The sequence below is a fragment of the Carya illinoinensis genome, chromosome 11, assembly GCF_018687715.1.
Source record: "Carya illinoinensis cultivar Pawnee chromosome 11, C.illinoinensisPawnee_v1, whole genome shotgun sequence".
Classification (NCBI taxonomy): Eukaryota; Viridiplantae; Streptophyta; class Magnoliopsida; order Fagales; family Juglandaceae; genus Carya; species Carya illinoinensis.
In genome coordinates this window covers 32,215,260-32,231,220 of record NC_056762.1, presented here as the reverse complement: position 1 = coordinate 32,231,220, position 15,961 = coordinate 32,215,260, and the positions used below count along the sequence as shown (strand labels likewise).

The 15,961-nt window shown below is 35.7% G+C and overlaps 3 protein-coding genes across 3 annotated transcripts; all 3 read left to right on the top strand.

Annotated features, from left to right (window-relative positions):
- On the top strand, positions 1-3,439 carry LOC122280581 (disease resistance protein At4g27190-like). The gene is given in 2 exon segments (XM_043091538.1): positions 1-2,688; positions 2,690-3,439. Coding segments are annotated over 2 exon segments (2,943 nt in total). The 5' UTR covers positions 1-91; the 3' UTR covers positions 3,036-3,439.
- A 1,634-nt stretch (positions 3,440-5,073) lies between these two features.
- On the top strand, positions 5,074-8,063 carry LOC122281940. The gene is made up of 5 exons (XM_043093820.1): positions 5,074-5,595; positions 6,404-6,499; positions 6,584-6,632; positions 7,173-7,301; positions 7,810-8,063. The coding sequence occupies exons 1-4, from the start codon at positions 5,248-5,250 to the stop codon at positions 7,259-7,261; spliced, it is 582 nt and encodes a 193-aa protein (XP_042949754.1). The 5' UTR covers positions 5,074-5,247; the 3' UTR covers positions 7,262-7,301; positions 7,810-8,063.
- A 3,023-nt stretch (positions 8,064-11,086) lies between these two features.
- On the top strand, positions 11,087-15,724 carry LOC122280624 (ATP-dependent Clp protease proteolytic subunit 4, chloroplastic-like). Its single transcript, XM_043091596.1, has 2 exons — positions 11,087-11,675; positions 15,051-15,724. The coding sequence occupies exons 1-2, from the start codon at positions 11,224-11,226 to the stop codon at positions 15,532-15,534; spliced, it is 936 nt and encodes a 311-aa protein (XP_042947530.1). The 5' UTR covers positions 11,087-11,223; the 3' UTR covers positions 15,535-15,724.
- The last annotated feature ends 237 nt before the right edge of the window (positions 15,725-15,961 follow it).

Genomic DNA, 15,961 nt, shown 5'->3' with positions numbered 1-15,961 from the left:
TGCCTAGAGTGGCATTGCCAAGCCAAGGCAAAAAGGTTTCAACACAAAAAGGTTTGAATACAAAAGGATTTTTTAACTCTTATCTCATCTCATGAAAGTCTCCGCAGTGGTTTTCATAGACGGACTTGTTTCCTTAACATTGCAAAAACCTTCTGAGATCTCTCAAAACAAAATTTATAGCATGGAAGTGCTGGCTTCAATTGTTGCTGAAGCAGTGGTAGCAATAGGCAGGCCTCTCTTTGGATCTGTTTATTCTATGATCAAGAGCACAGTCAAATTCCGATCATACCTTGATTTCTTGGAAAAGAAGAAGAAATCCCTTATGGATCTCAGAGAAAATGTCAAAACTGAAATGGAATCAGCTGAGAGAGAAGGAAAAGTGCTAAGCACTCAAGTTATTGAGTGGCTTAATGAGGTTGAAAAGCTTCTTATTGAAGTCAATCAGTTTCAAGAAGTAAAGCTTTCTCGGCATTCCGTAAATTCTAGGAAACGGTATAGGATAAGCAGGGAAGTGGAAGGACAGCTCAAACGGATAGAATGGCTCCTAAAATCTGGAAGTTCCCATATCGGTGTTGTGGCTGTCAACTATTCAGTCCCCAGAGCTGTGGAGCATATTCCTGGACCTTCAATTCAAGATGAAACAACGGCATCAAAAACATTAGCAAAAACTGTGACTCTATTGTCTGACCCTGAAGTCCGAAGGATTGGTATTTGGGGAATGGGAGGAATAGGCAAGACTACTTTGGTGAGAAACTTGAACAATAAGCTCAATGGTACTTCAATGCAGCCTTTTGGCATCGTCATATGGGCAACCGTTTCCAAGAATTTGGACATAAAAAAGGTCCAGACACAAATAGCTGAGAGGTTGAATTTGGAGGCAAGAAAAGGAGAAAGCATAGAGAGATTGGCTGGTCGAATTTATCAAAGACTCGAGATTGAGGAAAATTTTCTACTCATTCTAGATGATGTTTGGGAGAAAATTGACTTGGATAGTTTGGGAATCCCGCTGCCTGAAGTTCATACGGGCTGTAAGATCATGCTGACTTCTCGGTCTCGGGATGTTTGTAGGGACATGATGACAGATGAAGACGTTAAAGTGGATGTTTTGAATGATGAAGAAGGTTTGCAATTGTTTATTAGAAATGCAGGCAAAGTTGTTAGTTTAGAAAACATTAGGCCATTTGCAGAAGCAATTGCTAGAGAATGTTGTGGGTTGCCTTTGGCCATCATCACCATGGGAACTGCTATGAGAGGAAAGACAATGGTCAAGCTGTGGAAGCATGCTTTAAATGAGTTGCAAAGGTCAGTGCCTTGTACAGGAGGCGTTGAGGACAGGCTCTTTAAGCCTTTGAAGTGGAGTTACGACTCATTAGAAGGTAAAAACATAAAACCTTGTTTCCTGTACTGCTCTTTGTTTCCTGAGGACTTCTCAATTGAAATAGGCGAACTAGTAAGGTACTGGCTGGCAGAAGGTTTGATAGATGAACATGAAAACAGTGAGTATTCAGTTAATAGAGGAATTGCTTTGATTGAAAATCTAAAAGACTCTTGTTTATTAGAAGATGGTGCCCGTGAGGGCACTGTGAAGATGCACGATGTTGTTCGTGATGTTGCTATATGGATTGCATCATCGGCTGAGGATGGGCATAAATCCCTTGTTCGTTCAGGGATTGGCTTGAACAGGATTTCTGCAATTGAGTTGTCAAATTCTCTCAAAAGAGTTTCTTTTATGAATAACAAGATAACAAGGCTACCTGATTGTGTTATAGAATGTGCAGAGGCTTCAACTCTGCTACTACAAGGTAATCTTCCCCTTGACCGAATTCCTGAGAGATTCTTGCAAGGATTTGAAGCACTCAGGGTCCTGAATATAAGTGGAAGCCGCATCCAGTCATTACCTCTTTCTCTACTTCAGCTTGGTGACCTCCGTGCTCTTCTTTTAAGGGATTGCTTCTATCTTGAAGAATTACCCCCACTGGAAGGGCTTAGTAGACTTCAAGTGCTTGATCTCACTGCCACTCGTATCAGAGAATTGCCTAGAGGTATGGAAAATTTGTGCAACTTAAGGCAACTAAACTTATCCCGCACACACTATCTAGAAACCATTCAAGCTGGAATTATATCCAGGCTGTCTTTTTTAGAGATTCTGGATATGACATTGAGTGGTTACCATTTGAGTGTGAAGGAAGCGGTGGAAAAGGAGCTGACATGCTTTGAAGAGCTCGGATGCCTTGAGAGATTACGCATCTTATCCATCAGATTGAAGAGAATCCCTTATCTCAGTTCTGAAGATCTTTCCTGGATAAATAGATTAAGAAGGTACCAATTCTTTATTGGCCCAACTGCCAACTCCTTACCAACTAGACATGACAAAAGGAGGGTAACTATCAGTAGTCTTAACCTTTCTGAAGGAGGAGGGATTGATCGGTTGCTCAGTAATGCAAGTTCCCTGGTCTTAAGTCATTGTTGGGGACTTAATGAGATGCTAGAAGACTTGGTCATTACCTGTGCTGGCTGCTTTGCTAGTTTAAAATCACTTACCATTGCAGGCTCTAACAGCAGTTTACGGCCAGCAGGAGGATGTGCTGCTCACTTTGACCTACTACCAAATTTAGAGGAACTTCATCTCCAAGACCTGACTTACCTAGAAAGCATTTCAGAACTTGTTGGCTATCTTGGGCTCAGATTTACTAAAATTAATAGAAGTGACTCGATGTTCCCAAATGAAATTTCTTCTCTCCTGTGGCTACTTCATTTACGCCCTGCCAAACCTAGAAGTTCTCAAAGTAAGCTCCTGTGACAAGTTAGAAGAGCTTTTTAGTCATCGTTCAATTCAAACTTTGGCTCCAGATCCAGTAGTTCCAAACTTACGGACATTGGAATTGAAGAACCTCCCCAAATTAAGGACTCTTTGGAGACACACAGAGACATGGCCACATGTAGAGAGGGTTAATGTGATCAACTGTAATCTTCTCTCCCTAATGGTTCTCAACCGAAATGCAGGTACCATTGAAGAAATAATAGAAGAAATGTAATGGCAGAACACATTGGAGTGCTATGCTGACAGAATCATATAAGACCTGTTTACTATTGAAAACTGCAATTGTCGCTGAAAGAGCTCCCTTGTGGCAGTGAATGTGCCGGCTGCTATATCACCTGGCTTCAAGATTTTATTTGCTTGCTGAAGAATCATGCAGCCTGTGGTGATCTTTTCATGCTGATTTTTGGGTATGTATGGTAACAACAAGTGTTCTGTGTGTATGGTAATGGCAGGTGCTTCTGCTGTTGGGTTTGGTAACTTCCAACCGGCTGGTATTGATTATTTTAGACAAAAGAGAAAATGCATTTACATGGGAGAACAAATATATAAACTACTTTATCCTAACAGAATTTCACCGAAGGAGTTGGAGAAATTTTTGTGATTATTTTGTTTTCATTAGCACATTGTTTGTTGATTTTTGTTAACAGTATGATGTCTGCTTTGTCCATGGAAGGACACCTATGATGGGACCCTCAATTCCCATGTTAAAGAGGAAAACAAAATTACTTGGTTATTAAGGGTTGACATTTGGATTTTAAACCATTGATGAAAAAAACTTTTCAGACTTTTATATGAAATCAATTTCAATACTTTAAAATATAAAAAGAACTTTGAGCTTGTTCCTATGGTTCATTAAATCATAAATTTTAATTTTGAAAAAGTGGAAAATATTACCAATTCAAGAATATGGCATAATGAGTAATGTTACATACAGTCATAGAGTTTATAAGCACCGTGTAATTGTTTTGAAAAAGAGTAAAGTCTATTATTAAAAAATTAATTTTTTTTTTCATGTTAATCTCATATTTATTTACATTTTTTAAAAAAACTACATAGTCTTTGAACACTCCATGACTATAAATATTATTTCTTTTTTTAGTTTAATCTTTCATTTAGCTTTATTTCTTTTACGAAATCTTCATTTCCGTTCAAACAATATGCGCCTTAAATTATTTTTAATAGTTGCGAACCATTTTGATTGAGTTCTTAACTTCCTTATTAGTTTAATCGTTGTTTTTGGTATATGGAAAGCATTATTTGAAAATCCCAAACCCATTTTTAACCTTTTGTTTTTAGTCCTATAAAAAAAAATATATATATATATATATATATATATATGAATTTTCTGCCGAGTTTATAAGGAACAAAAACAAATAAATTCAAAAAGGAAATTTTATTTTTTTGCCCAAAAAAATTAGCACCTTTTTTCTAATTTGCATTTTAAAATAATCAAAGCGGTCTATTTACATCATAAATTATTTAGTTTTGACAATTTAGATCCAAGTTAAGATTTATGAAAATATAATAGTTAGACCCATCATTACTTTTATTATTATCCTATCATCATTCTATGATACAATATTAAATCATTAAAAACTATTTATTATATTTTACTTGTGGGTCTATTATTTAATACTGAGTAATATTACACACCACACTCTTATCTTTCTTTTAAAGATGTGACACATTCATCACGATGATAAAGAAGCATGTAATAAATAATCATTTAATAATGATAAATATATCACATTTTATTTAGTAAGATAAAAATAGGATAGTAATATAGTGTGTAGAATTTTTTTTTAATATTGCGTCAGAAAATATTGAGGAGTAATGCTATACACCATACTTTTATCATATTTTTATTCTATTATGTTAGTTATGACACATTAATTATCATTGGATGGTAAAAAATTATTCATTAAAAAATAATTTAATAGTGATTAATATGTCACATTTTACATAATAAAATAAAATTGAGATAGTAATATGAGCAGTGCTACTCTGCCGCTCAGGATGCACCGCTTAAGCTAACTGCTAGGTGATTTTTTTTTTCTTTTTTCTTTTTTCTGTTTATATTTTTTAAATATATTTAAATATTTTTTTAAAAAAATTATCAATACACTTAAAATTATTTTCTTACCAAGTTAAAAAAAAAAAAAACACCGAGACCAGCGGTCACTTGAGGGGGAAGGGGAAGGGTATAGTTTTCCTAGTAATATAGCATATAAAACTCCTCCTTTTCTCGAGAAATGTTGCCTGGTGACTCGGTAGTCGGTACTCTATCCTCCCTTTAAAAAAATAAAAATAAATCATAATTTCGTCCAAATAAAAATAAATCATAAAAAAATACAAATACAAATACCCGCCACTGCCCATTCCATGGTACAGAAAACGCTGCTCCAAAAATTTTAAGCACAGAAAATATGAGAAAGAGAGAGACGAAGAAGAAAGGGGGTCGCAAGTCCTCGGTGACGGAGCTTCTGGAAACGCCATTGCCAATGCCGACTCCTTCTTCTCCTTCTCCTCCAAACGTGTCTCCGAAATCGGCTTTCTTTATGACCAACAAGAAGAATACGGCCTCGGCCTCGGCCTCGAAGTTCGACGAGGACGCGTTGCTGCCTACTCCCCTGAAAGCCTTAAGCAGCATCTCCGATCTCAAGGACCTCGCATCTTCACGCCTCGACCATCTCAAGCACCACATCGACCACTCACACTCCGAGATCCTCAAGGACCTCGACGCTTCCCAGTCTCGCCTCCACAAGCGCTTCAAGGTCTCTCTCTCTCTCTCTCTCTCTCTCTCTCTCTCTCTCGCCCAGTGTTAAAAGATTGTTCTGAAACCTGAAATAATTTTCTCTACTTTTCTTTCGTTTTCTGAGCTTCCAAACTGATTAATCTAAAAATTGATATATCTAAAGGAATAACAGGATATTCGATGATTTCTGATTTTAAGACATTGAATTAGTTCACCGATGAGTGCTTTGAAAAAAATCTCGCTAGCTCTCCAACGTAATTATGGTTTTACTAGGCTTGAATTCTTGGATTTTGGATTGTTCAATTTGATCTTATGCTTTTACCATTTCTCAAACTTCCTTAAGTTCGCATGAACTGCTTTCACATGTCTGTAAAAATGGATCTTTTCTATATGTTTGTGATATAAGAAAGAACGCATCATACGCTTCATTCTTCGTTGGATACTTTATGTTAACATATAAAATAATAATAAATTCTACTTACTCTGGTCAGATTAAGCTTTTAAGACAATGTATGATTTTGCTTGTTATCAAAATAGTTTCTAAATTCGAACTCTTCAGTTGTATTTATTTAATTAAATATTTCCCGCTTTTAGACAATTAGTGATTTTACACTTTAGCCCCTTCGTTGCTCTAATTAAATATTTATTTAATTAAATATTTGTAACTTCGTTAAATTTTCGTTTTGTCTGTTTTAGTTACCTGGTTTAGACGAGGAGCTCCTTTGCACAATACTTATCAACTTCTGAAAGCTGTTACCTGCACAAAAACCATGTTAGCAAAGCCTTTCCCGCTAATTATTTCTCTGTTTCTCATTCTAATTCCATAGATTCAGACTCAAGCGTGCCAACAAGTGATGGATGAAGCAGAGAAGGAATATAAGAAGATGTTTGAACGGATCAGTGAAAGCCGGGAAGCAATGAAGGTGTTTCCTCAATCACAAACAATAGCTGATTTTTTCTTATGCCTTTCAGTTGTTCAACAAGTGTGACTAATGATCCCTTTTCAGGCTTCATATGCAGAGTTCATGGCAGATGCACAGGCCAGTGCAACCCGTGGTATGTTGTTTTGACTCTGCTTTTAAGAAAATTTGGAACTTTGCAAATTGCATATGCCTTAATGACTAGTGGATTTCGAGTACATGATGCATTGCAACGAATGGGGACTTTAATCCGGAATTGCATAATAGCTCCTGATTCACTTACAAATCCCAAATCTGGAGGCTGGATCTATTCCCCTATGTATGACGGTTTGCACATATGCAGGAGGTCATGTTTGCGCAAGCATTTGTATACTGTCAATAAAATCTAAATTGGTTTTGTATGCATCATCCAGCTGCCCAGCTCCATGCACATTTGCAGGAGGTCATGTTTGCGCATGCATGTGTCAGCTGTAAATAAAATCTAAACTGGTTTTTGTATGCATCATCCAGCAGCCCAGCTCCATCAGCACATGTTGATGGGTGATGAAATAATAAATATCAAGCATAGTGATCTTGTATATACTAACAAGCGTTACCCACTAATTTTGTATCAGCAGCTAATAAACCTTAATCTCATCCCTTTTGGATATCTTTTGTTTTCATTTAAACTTTTCAGCGAGCAAAACATCCATTACCGAGCTTTCACAATCCTATGAGAAATCAATGGATGCTCTCCGGAGCCGTTTTGGGATTCCGTCAACTTAGACATCGCTTGTCCATGCCGCTCGGTAACGAGAGTTCTTAGGTGAGTGTTTTACGCTCGACTTCTTTCATTATTGCTGTTTTCGTCTTTGGTACCGGGCATGCAGTAAATTTTTAGCCATTAACTCAGTGCTTGAATTAGTAGCTCTCCTCCGTAGCTTTTCTATTTAAAAATGTATCAACAAATTTTTTTATATAGGCTTCAAAATTAGGTTGCATCCATTTTAAGTAAGACTACAGCCTGTACAAACTGGAAAAGATTGAAAATCGACAAGAACAAAAAAAATTACATTTTGAAAATACTATCAGTAAACTTATTGGCCTAACTGTTGTAAAGGAGAGAATAATTCTCAGCAAAAACCCCTGATTTCACTGACATGCCTCTGGATTCAGTGAAGTGGCTAGACTTTCGTATTGCGACAAGGACATCTTTCTCTAATTTCTGATTGGTTGATGTAATTTAACAAAAAGTGGCATAAAATTAAATAACTTCTCTAACCTGTTGGCGGAATCAAATTTTGATAATTTTTCTTATGAATTGTGTCATCTAGGTGTCGACAGTTGGAAAGAAAAACGGTATGGATCCTGGAGGATCGATTACAAGTAGCAGATCAGGTGACAAGTAAACTACAACTGTTGAGAACTGGTGGTTTCACTTCATAGTGACAAATGTATTTCTTTCTTACTATCAAAAGTGATAAGCAATGGACAGCATTGAATACGTATTGAATACCTTAATATGTGGCCAGTACAGAAAATGAGGCCATTTCTGCATAAATGACAAATTGCTGAAAGTTATAGATCATTGGTGCCATTAGTTGAGATTTCCCTACCTGACATGCTCTTACGGCTCTTGAGCTAAAGATAAAGTTGCTTACAAGTAAAATGATTGTCTAGAATCTCTTGAAAAAATCCGCTTAGCATATTCTATAATTAGAATTGATTTAAGAATTCGCTATTAGGATGGCATTACAGACGGGTAAGACAATTTTATACTAGCAATGTTAAATGCAATTGAGCATTAGTAGTGAACTAGCTACAATTTAGCTAAATTTTGATTAGAAAACTCGCTTTTTTTAGTTGAGTGATTCACTTTTCAACAACACTAAATAACAAATTCTCTAAATATATCTTTATTCCATTTAAATATTTATTTCTATTCTTTATTCACAATTTTTATTCTTATGGTAGTTGGAAAAGTTTATTTAAGTTAATTATTTAAAAAAACATATGCACATAAAAAAAAATGATAATTTTTAACAAATATATTTTTAATCCAACGTAACTATTTATAAACGTACACGGCTTTAATTTGAATTGGGTTGAATGGAATGAAATGCATATATGCTACACACAATAAGAGTTAGTTGGGTTTGAGTGTTGAGAAGTGTTGAGGGATGTTGTGAATAGCAGGTAGAAAGTAATAATAGAATATTGAATAGTAATAAAGAGTAATGAATAATAATAAAAAATAGGTTATAAGTAATGAATAGTAATTGAGTATGTTGAAAAGTATTAATAGCATGACATATAGTAATTGACAGACATACACCAACTAAATGTAATATGATAATTTTTCAGTTGATTTGTTTTTCTCTAGTAACAACAGAACATATAGTACTTAGAGAGCTCCAATTCTACCAATGATAGCTTAGAAAGACACGAAAGAAATAAAATAAGCAAAAAAATTGAATGGCCAGCATATTTGGCTCAATAGATCTAACCTCTGAAAATAACTCTACTTATTTTTACTCTTCATTTAACTAATTTACTGTAAAATGTTTTTTTTTTTTTAAGAGAATTGGCTAAAATATAGCCGAATAATGGCCTTCCCGAGCCCATGGCCATTACGAATGCTTGATATACAATTTTTGCATATTCTGTTTATCTTTTAAAAGAAAGATACACGACATTTGCACACATTACAAATATCACTTCGTATTTTATAATTAATGCACTCCAAAGATTGCAATCTTCGTATGAATGAATACATAAATAAAGCTAGCTCCAGCCGAAGAGTAACGCATATTTTGACTACTAAGATTTTACAAGCATAAAATTATTGGATATTTTAAAAATAAAAATTTTATATACAGTCATTTTTACGTATTTTTTTATATACTTCATTGATATTGTTGAATCCAAGATTTTAAGTTTTGTGTAATTATATATCTACACATAGATTTTAATGATAACAAATAAATTCAAAGAATAAAAAAGTCTCAAGATTAAGTTGTCTATACAATAAAGTCAAGCACATCAAGGAACCAAACATGAGTAAGAAGGAACAAGTTCACATTAAAGTCATAGAGTAATATTGTAAATCTCTTAAAAATTCGAAATTAGGATTAAGGGTCAAAATTAATATTTTATCATAAAGCATTAAAATACATTTTCCACATGTGCATGAATATTTTGAAAATTAAATTTGAAATTTTTGAAAGATGATTGATTGTCATTTTTCACATGTGCATACTTTAATTAAAGGGTTGAATTTTGAAAATATTAAAAATGATTGATTATCATCTTTCACATGTGAATATTTTATTTGAATATTTGAAAAGTAAAGTGTGCTCCTTTTGTCATATGCAAAAAGTAAAAAGATTAGGTTTGAAATATTTGAAAAGTAAAGTGTGTTCTTTTTGTCATATACAAAAAATAAAAAGATTAGCTTTGATTTTTTTGAAAAGTAAAATGTGCTCTTTTTGTCATATGGCAAAATTAAAAGATTAAGTTTGAAGTTTTTAAAAAATGAATGATGTTGTCTTTGACAATTGAAAAAAAAATAACTTTTTATTTAAATTTTTTGAAAATGTGAATGATATTATCTCTGACATGTGAATCTTTTTAAATTTGAATATGAAGTCTCATATGCCTATAAATAGATCATTTGAGAGTTTTACATTCACAATATCTAGAACATACAATATTCATTCAAAACTTTCATTCTCTCTTCTCTAAGAATTAAGCCTTAATCCTTGTTCATTTTGAGAAAGATATAGTTTGCGCTGTATTGTTCTTATTTCACTCATTGAAGAGTGTTTTCTGATAACCTACCCACTATCAGCTCTTGTATAAAAAAATAGTGTGTATAATCCTTATGCGTGTAGAAAGTGTTCTACATAAGGAATAGTTGAATCACCAAGTGTAAGGTAATTGTAAGTATAGTGGGTGTTCTACACGGATCCTTTGTAGCGGTGTTGTTCAAAGGTGTAATAGGTTTTTATCTCCACCTGAATGAGGTTGAATAGTGAATTTGAAAATCTTCAAAGAGTAGTTTGAGACAAGGACGTAGGCAGTGAGACCGAATCTCGTTGACATACTGAGTTTGCTTCTCTCTTACCCTTACTCTTTATATTTATTGTTATTTCATATTTTGTTTATATTTTATATTGTATATTTGATTTATAATTATTATTTTTTTAATACAACTCAATTCACCCCCTCTTGTGTAGTCATCTAGACAACAGATATGATTAATTGTGTATTAAAAAATTGATATAACTAATCACATCAGTAAAGTGTACAAAAATAAATAAAAGTGACCGTATATATTATTATTATTTTAAAAATATCAAGGTAAAGTTAACAAGTTACAAGGCCCTTTTTATATTTAGTTTTATTTTTAAATATTATATTCTAAAACTTTTTTAAATTTTATTTTTTTAATTTTGTATTTATAATTTAGTTATATGCAATTATATTCTCTACGCATTTCTCTAATATAATTAAATATTAATTTTTTATAATATATAATCAATCCTATTAATAAAATATATAAAATATTACACAAAAATGTTAAGAGATCGAATTTTTCGTTTAAGAAGACACGTCGACTCATTTTCTGCAGCGAGAGGTCATCGGCAATTCTAGTCGACGTCGTTTGTTTCTCGCCCATCCAAACTCCTTCCTTCCTTTGAATTGCTCGGCGTTTCAACTCTCTTCCATAGGAATTGGACCACGCCATGGATTTGCTCTCAGTCTCATCCTCTGCTTCATCCTCTTCTCTACTATGCCCTCACTTCTTCTCTCTCTCCAAATCCCCCCACCATCTCTCTTCATTCAAGATCCAACTACCCTCCACTCCCGCATGCCATCCCAGAACCTCCGTTCACAACTCTCTCCACACCTTCTCTCCCAAACCCCTCAAATCCCTAGCCCTCGAATCTCAGCAACGAGAAAGAAGCGGTGTTACTTTCGAACTCTCCGCTGGGCCTCCGCAGACCCCGGGGACCGCCATGAGAGGCGCCGAATCCGACGCCATGGGGCTTCTGCTCAAGGAGAGGATTGTGTTCTTGGGGAGCAGCATCGATGACTTCGTGGCCGACGCCATTATCAGTCAGTTGATGCTCTTGGATGCTCAGGATCACACTAAGGATATCCGTCTTTTTATCAATTCCCCTGGTGGCGCTTTGAGGTAAAGATTATTTTATTTCATTTTCCTTTTTGAGTGGCTGAGAAAAGATAGTGGAAAGGCAACAAGTCATAGTTAAAGTCAATGATGAAGAGGTAGACTATATTTCAGAGACTTGTACGAGCTAAGGATGCTCTTGTTCTTTTTAGAACATTAACACCCCCAAGTTTCTAGGAAAAACACTGTGGCATGACCGCGTAAGCTTAGTAATCCGGAGTTGTAGTATCTCTTGGTGCGGGAAATATACGAGTTGCCTATGTGGTATACCCAAACAATTGGTTATGTTGGAATTACATATTTGAACTGCCAAACTCGCTTTGCTGGTTTATGAACTAGATACTCCTTTAGCATGTGGAGGCATCAACTTTGACATTGCTGACAGGGGTGTTGGCTTTTTGGAAGGCATATAGTTGATAAGAGTTGTATTAACCCTGCACTTATCATATGTTCCTTCTACGGAAAATGCCTGTAACTCTTTCGTCAACTATGTACGCATGACAAGTGCAAAACAAATGAGAAAAATATTCATGGAAGAGAATAAGATGAAAAAATGGATATTAAGGGTTAGTCTTGTGAACATATCAATATATCTGCCAATAATGAAACATTAAAGAGAAACAAGAGCCCCCCCAACCAAAAAATCAAAAAAGGAAAAAAATAAAGAAAGTAACTTTGGCTTTTGCTTTGCTCCAGTAGCTCTTTATTAATTATAGTAGCTACCTCACATCCAGATTGAACTTTACCCTTCCACTTCAACGAATTTTGATCTAAGTAAAACTAAATTTAGCCACCTTATCCCAAATAGAACATGCCATGTTGTTACACGGGCTTGGATTCTGAAACTTCAATAATAAAATGTAATACCCAAGTTTTAGTATGAGAGAGTGGTGAAGGAGAAGTTATTATCCTTTATAATAAAACCCCACAATGCTTGGAAGGGAGAAGTTCTTGTATAATGATTTCAAGAATTTTCAGTTGTGACCTTAACTAGTTCTTTAGATTACTTATAAAAAAGCTAGTTGCCCAAACATGAGAGTCTTCCTTGATTTTTACAAATGGTGTTAGAGCCAATCCCAACCATAAGATGAGGGGACTTGAGAGTCCTACCACATATGATTAATTACTTGACAAGAACGACAAGGGTTTAAAGGGAGGTGATTGTAACAACTCAAGGAAGGTCCAAGCCACATCCAAACCTACTTCAAAATGACTTGTCAAAGTTACAATTGGAGCCCTTTAGAATCAATATAAAGGGCTCAAACTTTTCCTTTCCAAACAATGTAGGATTCAATTCACCACCTTCCTGTACACATAATTCAAGGTAATTATAATCTCCCTCTTTAAATTGCCAATTTTCTCACTAGGCCAAGTCCATCATACGTGGCAGCAAGTCCCACACTTATTGTTGGGATTGATTTTGATACCATTTGCAACAACCTAAGGAAGGCCCAAGCTACATCTAAGCCCATATTTCAAAAGAACTAGTCTAGGTTACAATTGGAGCCTCTTGAAATTATTATAAAGAGCTTGAAATTCTCCCTCCCAAACAATGTGTGATCCCATTCACCACTTTCTTATACATGAACACATAGTGTAGGGTTTACAGAGTTTGTGAAAACTTAGGGTGGTGTGAGATCCTATATTGCTTGGAAAGTAGAAGTTCTTGCCCTTTACAAGGATTTCAAGGAATTCCAACCGTAACCTTAACTAATTTTCTTTGGCTTGCGTTAAATTTAAATATTTGTCAATAGAGTGATTGATAGCATCTATTACCATCGTCATGACATGTTGCTATAGTTAGATGCAATGTGAATTGGGTCTGGGAAAACCATGTATAAAGTGGCCTCTTTTTCTAGAAAGTAATAGGGTGATTGATAGCATCTATTACCATCATCATGACATGTTGCTACAGTTAGATGCAATGTGAATTGGGTCTGGGAAAACCATGTGTAAAGTGGCCTCTTTTTCTGATAACTTTCTAGAGCTATCCGCTAGAATGCAGCCTAGTGGTTAAAGGTTAGGCTTAGTATGAACTGTAGACTCAAGCATCCTAATCTGATTTTACATCAAGAAAGAGGATATTTGTGGTTTTGAAACATTGGGCTGAATAGTCAAAGTGTATTAGAGCCAAAGGATAGTTTTTTTTTTTTTGGCAATTTGGTATGTAACCTTTTGAATCTTCTTATTTTTATTATAATGCTTTTATATGTTTTTTCTTCGCATTCTCTTTAATTTTTAGAAACTTGCAGCCTCTTGCCTCCAAACCAGATCTGACCGACTTTGATTTACAGCATTGACTTTTTCAGAGAAACCAATGAAAAAAAGTGTGTTCTACATATATTCCTTTCCTTCAATGACCTCAAACCGTCCTTCACCTACCTATCACTTTATCAGGCAGCCCTTATATTCTTTCTTATATCTGCCATGGCCAAGGAAAATCAGATGCATTGCTGAACCTCCAAGGCAACCTCAATTTGAAAATAATTAAGACCCAGTGCTTGCCCAATAGGTCTTTGGCCCAAATCACCTCCATTGATGCTTTGCAGCATTCGTCATGTGCTATGCATCATTTCCAACTCTCATAATTCTGTCTGGAATGAGCACCTCAAGATTCCCCTGGCCCACTGGGTCTCCCAAGTCCCTTGTGGAGTTCTACATGGAGGACAGTGACTTCATATGTACCAATATTGTCGGTGTCACCTTGGTCGCAGCTGAATCATATCATAGTTTACACTTTTGGTTCCCATTCATCAGCTGGTATTGGAAGCCACCATCTGCATCGAGATGAGGTTCACAAAATAAGAGGATGATATGCTGTACTAGTACCGCATTTGCCCATCCAAACCATTTTGGCATTTGAAATTGTTACTTGCCACCTGTATGAAAAGCACCGGCGTATCCCTCACCAATAGTGTCCACAGTGAGGCCACATACTTCCTCTTCTCCCCCTCCCAACCGATCCTACCCACCAACACCTCCCAACCATTCATGATGTGGAAGGGGGTGTAAATTGGACAGGAAGTGTGAAGAGTGATGTTAATTCTTATATATTGTAAGCACCTGTAGTGGCACAGTGGTGATACGGGATTTTTGCAATTGGCTTGTGTTATATTCTATTCTTCTATTCTTCTCTTCTTCTTTTTTCCTCCATTGGAATTCGAATATACCATGTTAATTCTTTGCTAATTGGTGCACTGAAGTCAAAACATTCATTTAGTCACCAAAAACTCATCAATCATTAACCTAGAAAAGTATGATTTCCGAACTGGAATTGCAACCCTGGTGCCATCTTGTTTGTTAGATTAAATGGAGTCTTGGGTCCCCCTACTTTACTTTTTTCTACTGGCTCATTTATTTGTCTGTTGTTATTTGTATCAGTGCGACGATGGCCATCTATGATGTCGTAAAGCTTGTGAGGGCCGATGTTTCCACAGTTGCACTTGGCATTGCTGCATCCACGGCTTCCATAATCCTAGGTGGTGGCACTAAAGGCAAGCGTCTGGCGATGCCCAATACACGGATTATGATTCATCAACCTCTTGGAGGTGCTAGTGGCCAAGCAATTGATGTGGAAATTCAAGCAAAAGAAGTCATGCATAATAAGAATAATGTCACAAGAATTATTTCAGAATCCACCGGTCGCTCATTCGAACAAGTCCAAAAAGATATTGATAGGGATCGATACATGTCCCCTATAGAAGCAGTTGAATATGGAATAATCGATGGAGTTATCGATAGGGATAGCATTATTCCTCTAATGCCTGTGCCAGAAAGGGTGAAAGCAAGACTGAATTACGAGGAAATTAGTAAAGATCCAATGAAGTTCTTGACACCTGATGTTCCAGACGATGAGATATACTAGCTTTGGGTATATGTTACGACTATAATACTCTGACAGCAATTCCTTTTAAGTGTATTTGTCTACAACTTCATGTAAGTTGGTGTTCTTTACAGTTAGATTCTGCCACTTTACTGAGGGAGTCTTGTCGATTTTCAAACTATTTTTGAGTGATTTGCTTAAGTTTTTGACCATGCAAGAGAGTTTGAAAGAACTCGAGGTTCTTGGTGTGGGGTCTTCGACCCCATGCAACTTGTTTTTTTGGGTAAATTTTACCGGATGAGATTGCAATGATGGGTGTGAATTTACAAGAGAGAAATAGGGTGGTAGGGTCCAATTGTCCGAGTATGATCCGGGGCAGGTGGACCGGGATTATCCAACAAACACAGTTCATAGCACCCATTAGAAGGAGGATTTGGAGTCGGGTCTTTAAAATATAAATTTCTTATTT

What these genes read in the sequence shown, in the direction of transcription:
- LOC122281940 (XM_043093820.1), top strand. Translation starts at nt 5,248, where the DNA reads ATGAGAAAGAGAGAGACGAAGAAGAAAGGGGGTCGCAAGTCCTCGGTG. An exon ending in GCCTCCACAAGCGCTTCAAG is followed by an intron (nt 5,596 to 6,403) that starts GTCTCTCTCTCT and finishes CTAATTCCATAG; the next exon opens with ATTCAGACTCAAGCGTGCCA. An exon ending in ACAGGCCAGTGCAACCCGTG is followed by an intron (nt 6,633 to 7,172) that starts GTATGTTGTTTT and finishes TAAACTTTTCAG; the next exon opens with CGAGCAAAACATCCATTACC.
- LOC122280624 (XM_043091596.1), top strand. Translation starts at nt 11,224, where the DNA reads ATGGATTTGCTCTCAGTCTCATCCTCTGCTTCATCCTCTTCTCTACTA. An exon ending in TCCCCTGGTGGCGCTTTGAG is followed by an intron (nt 11,676 to 15,050) that starts GTAAAGATTATT and finishes TATTTGTATCAG; the next exon opens with TGCGACGATGGCCATCTATG.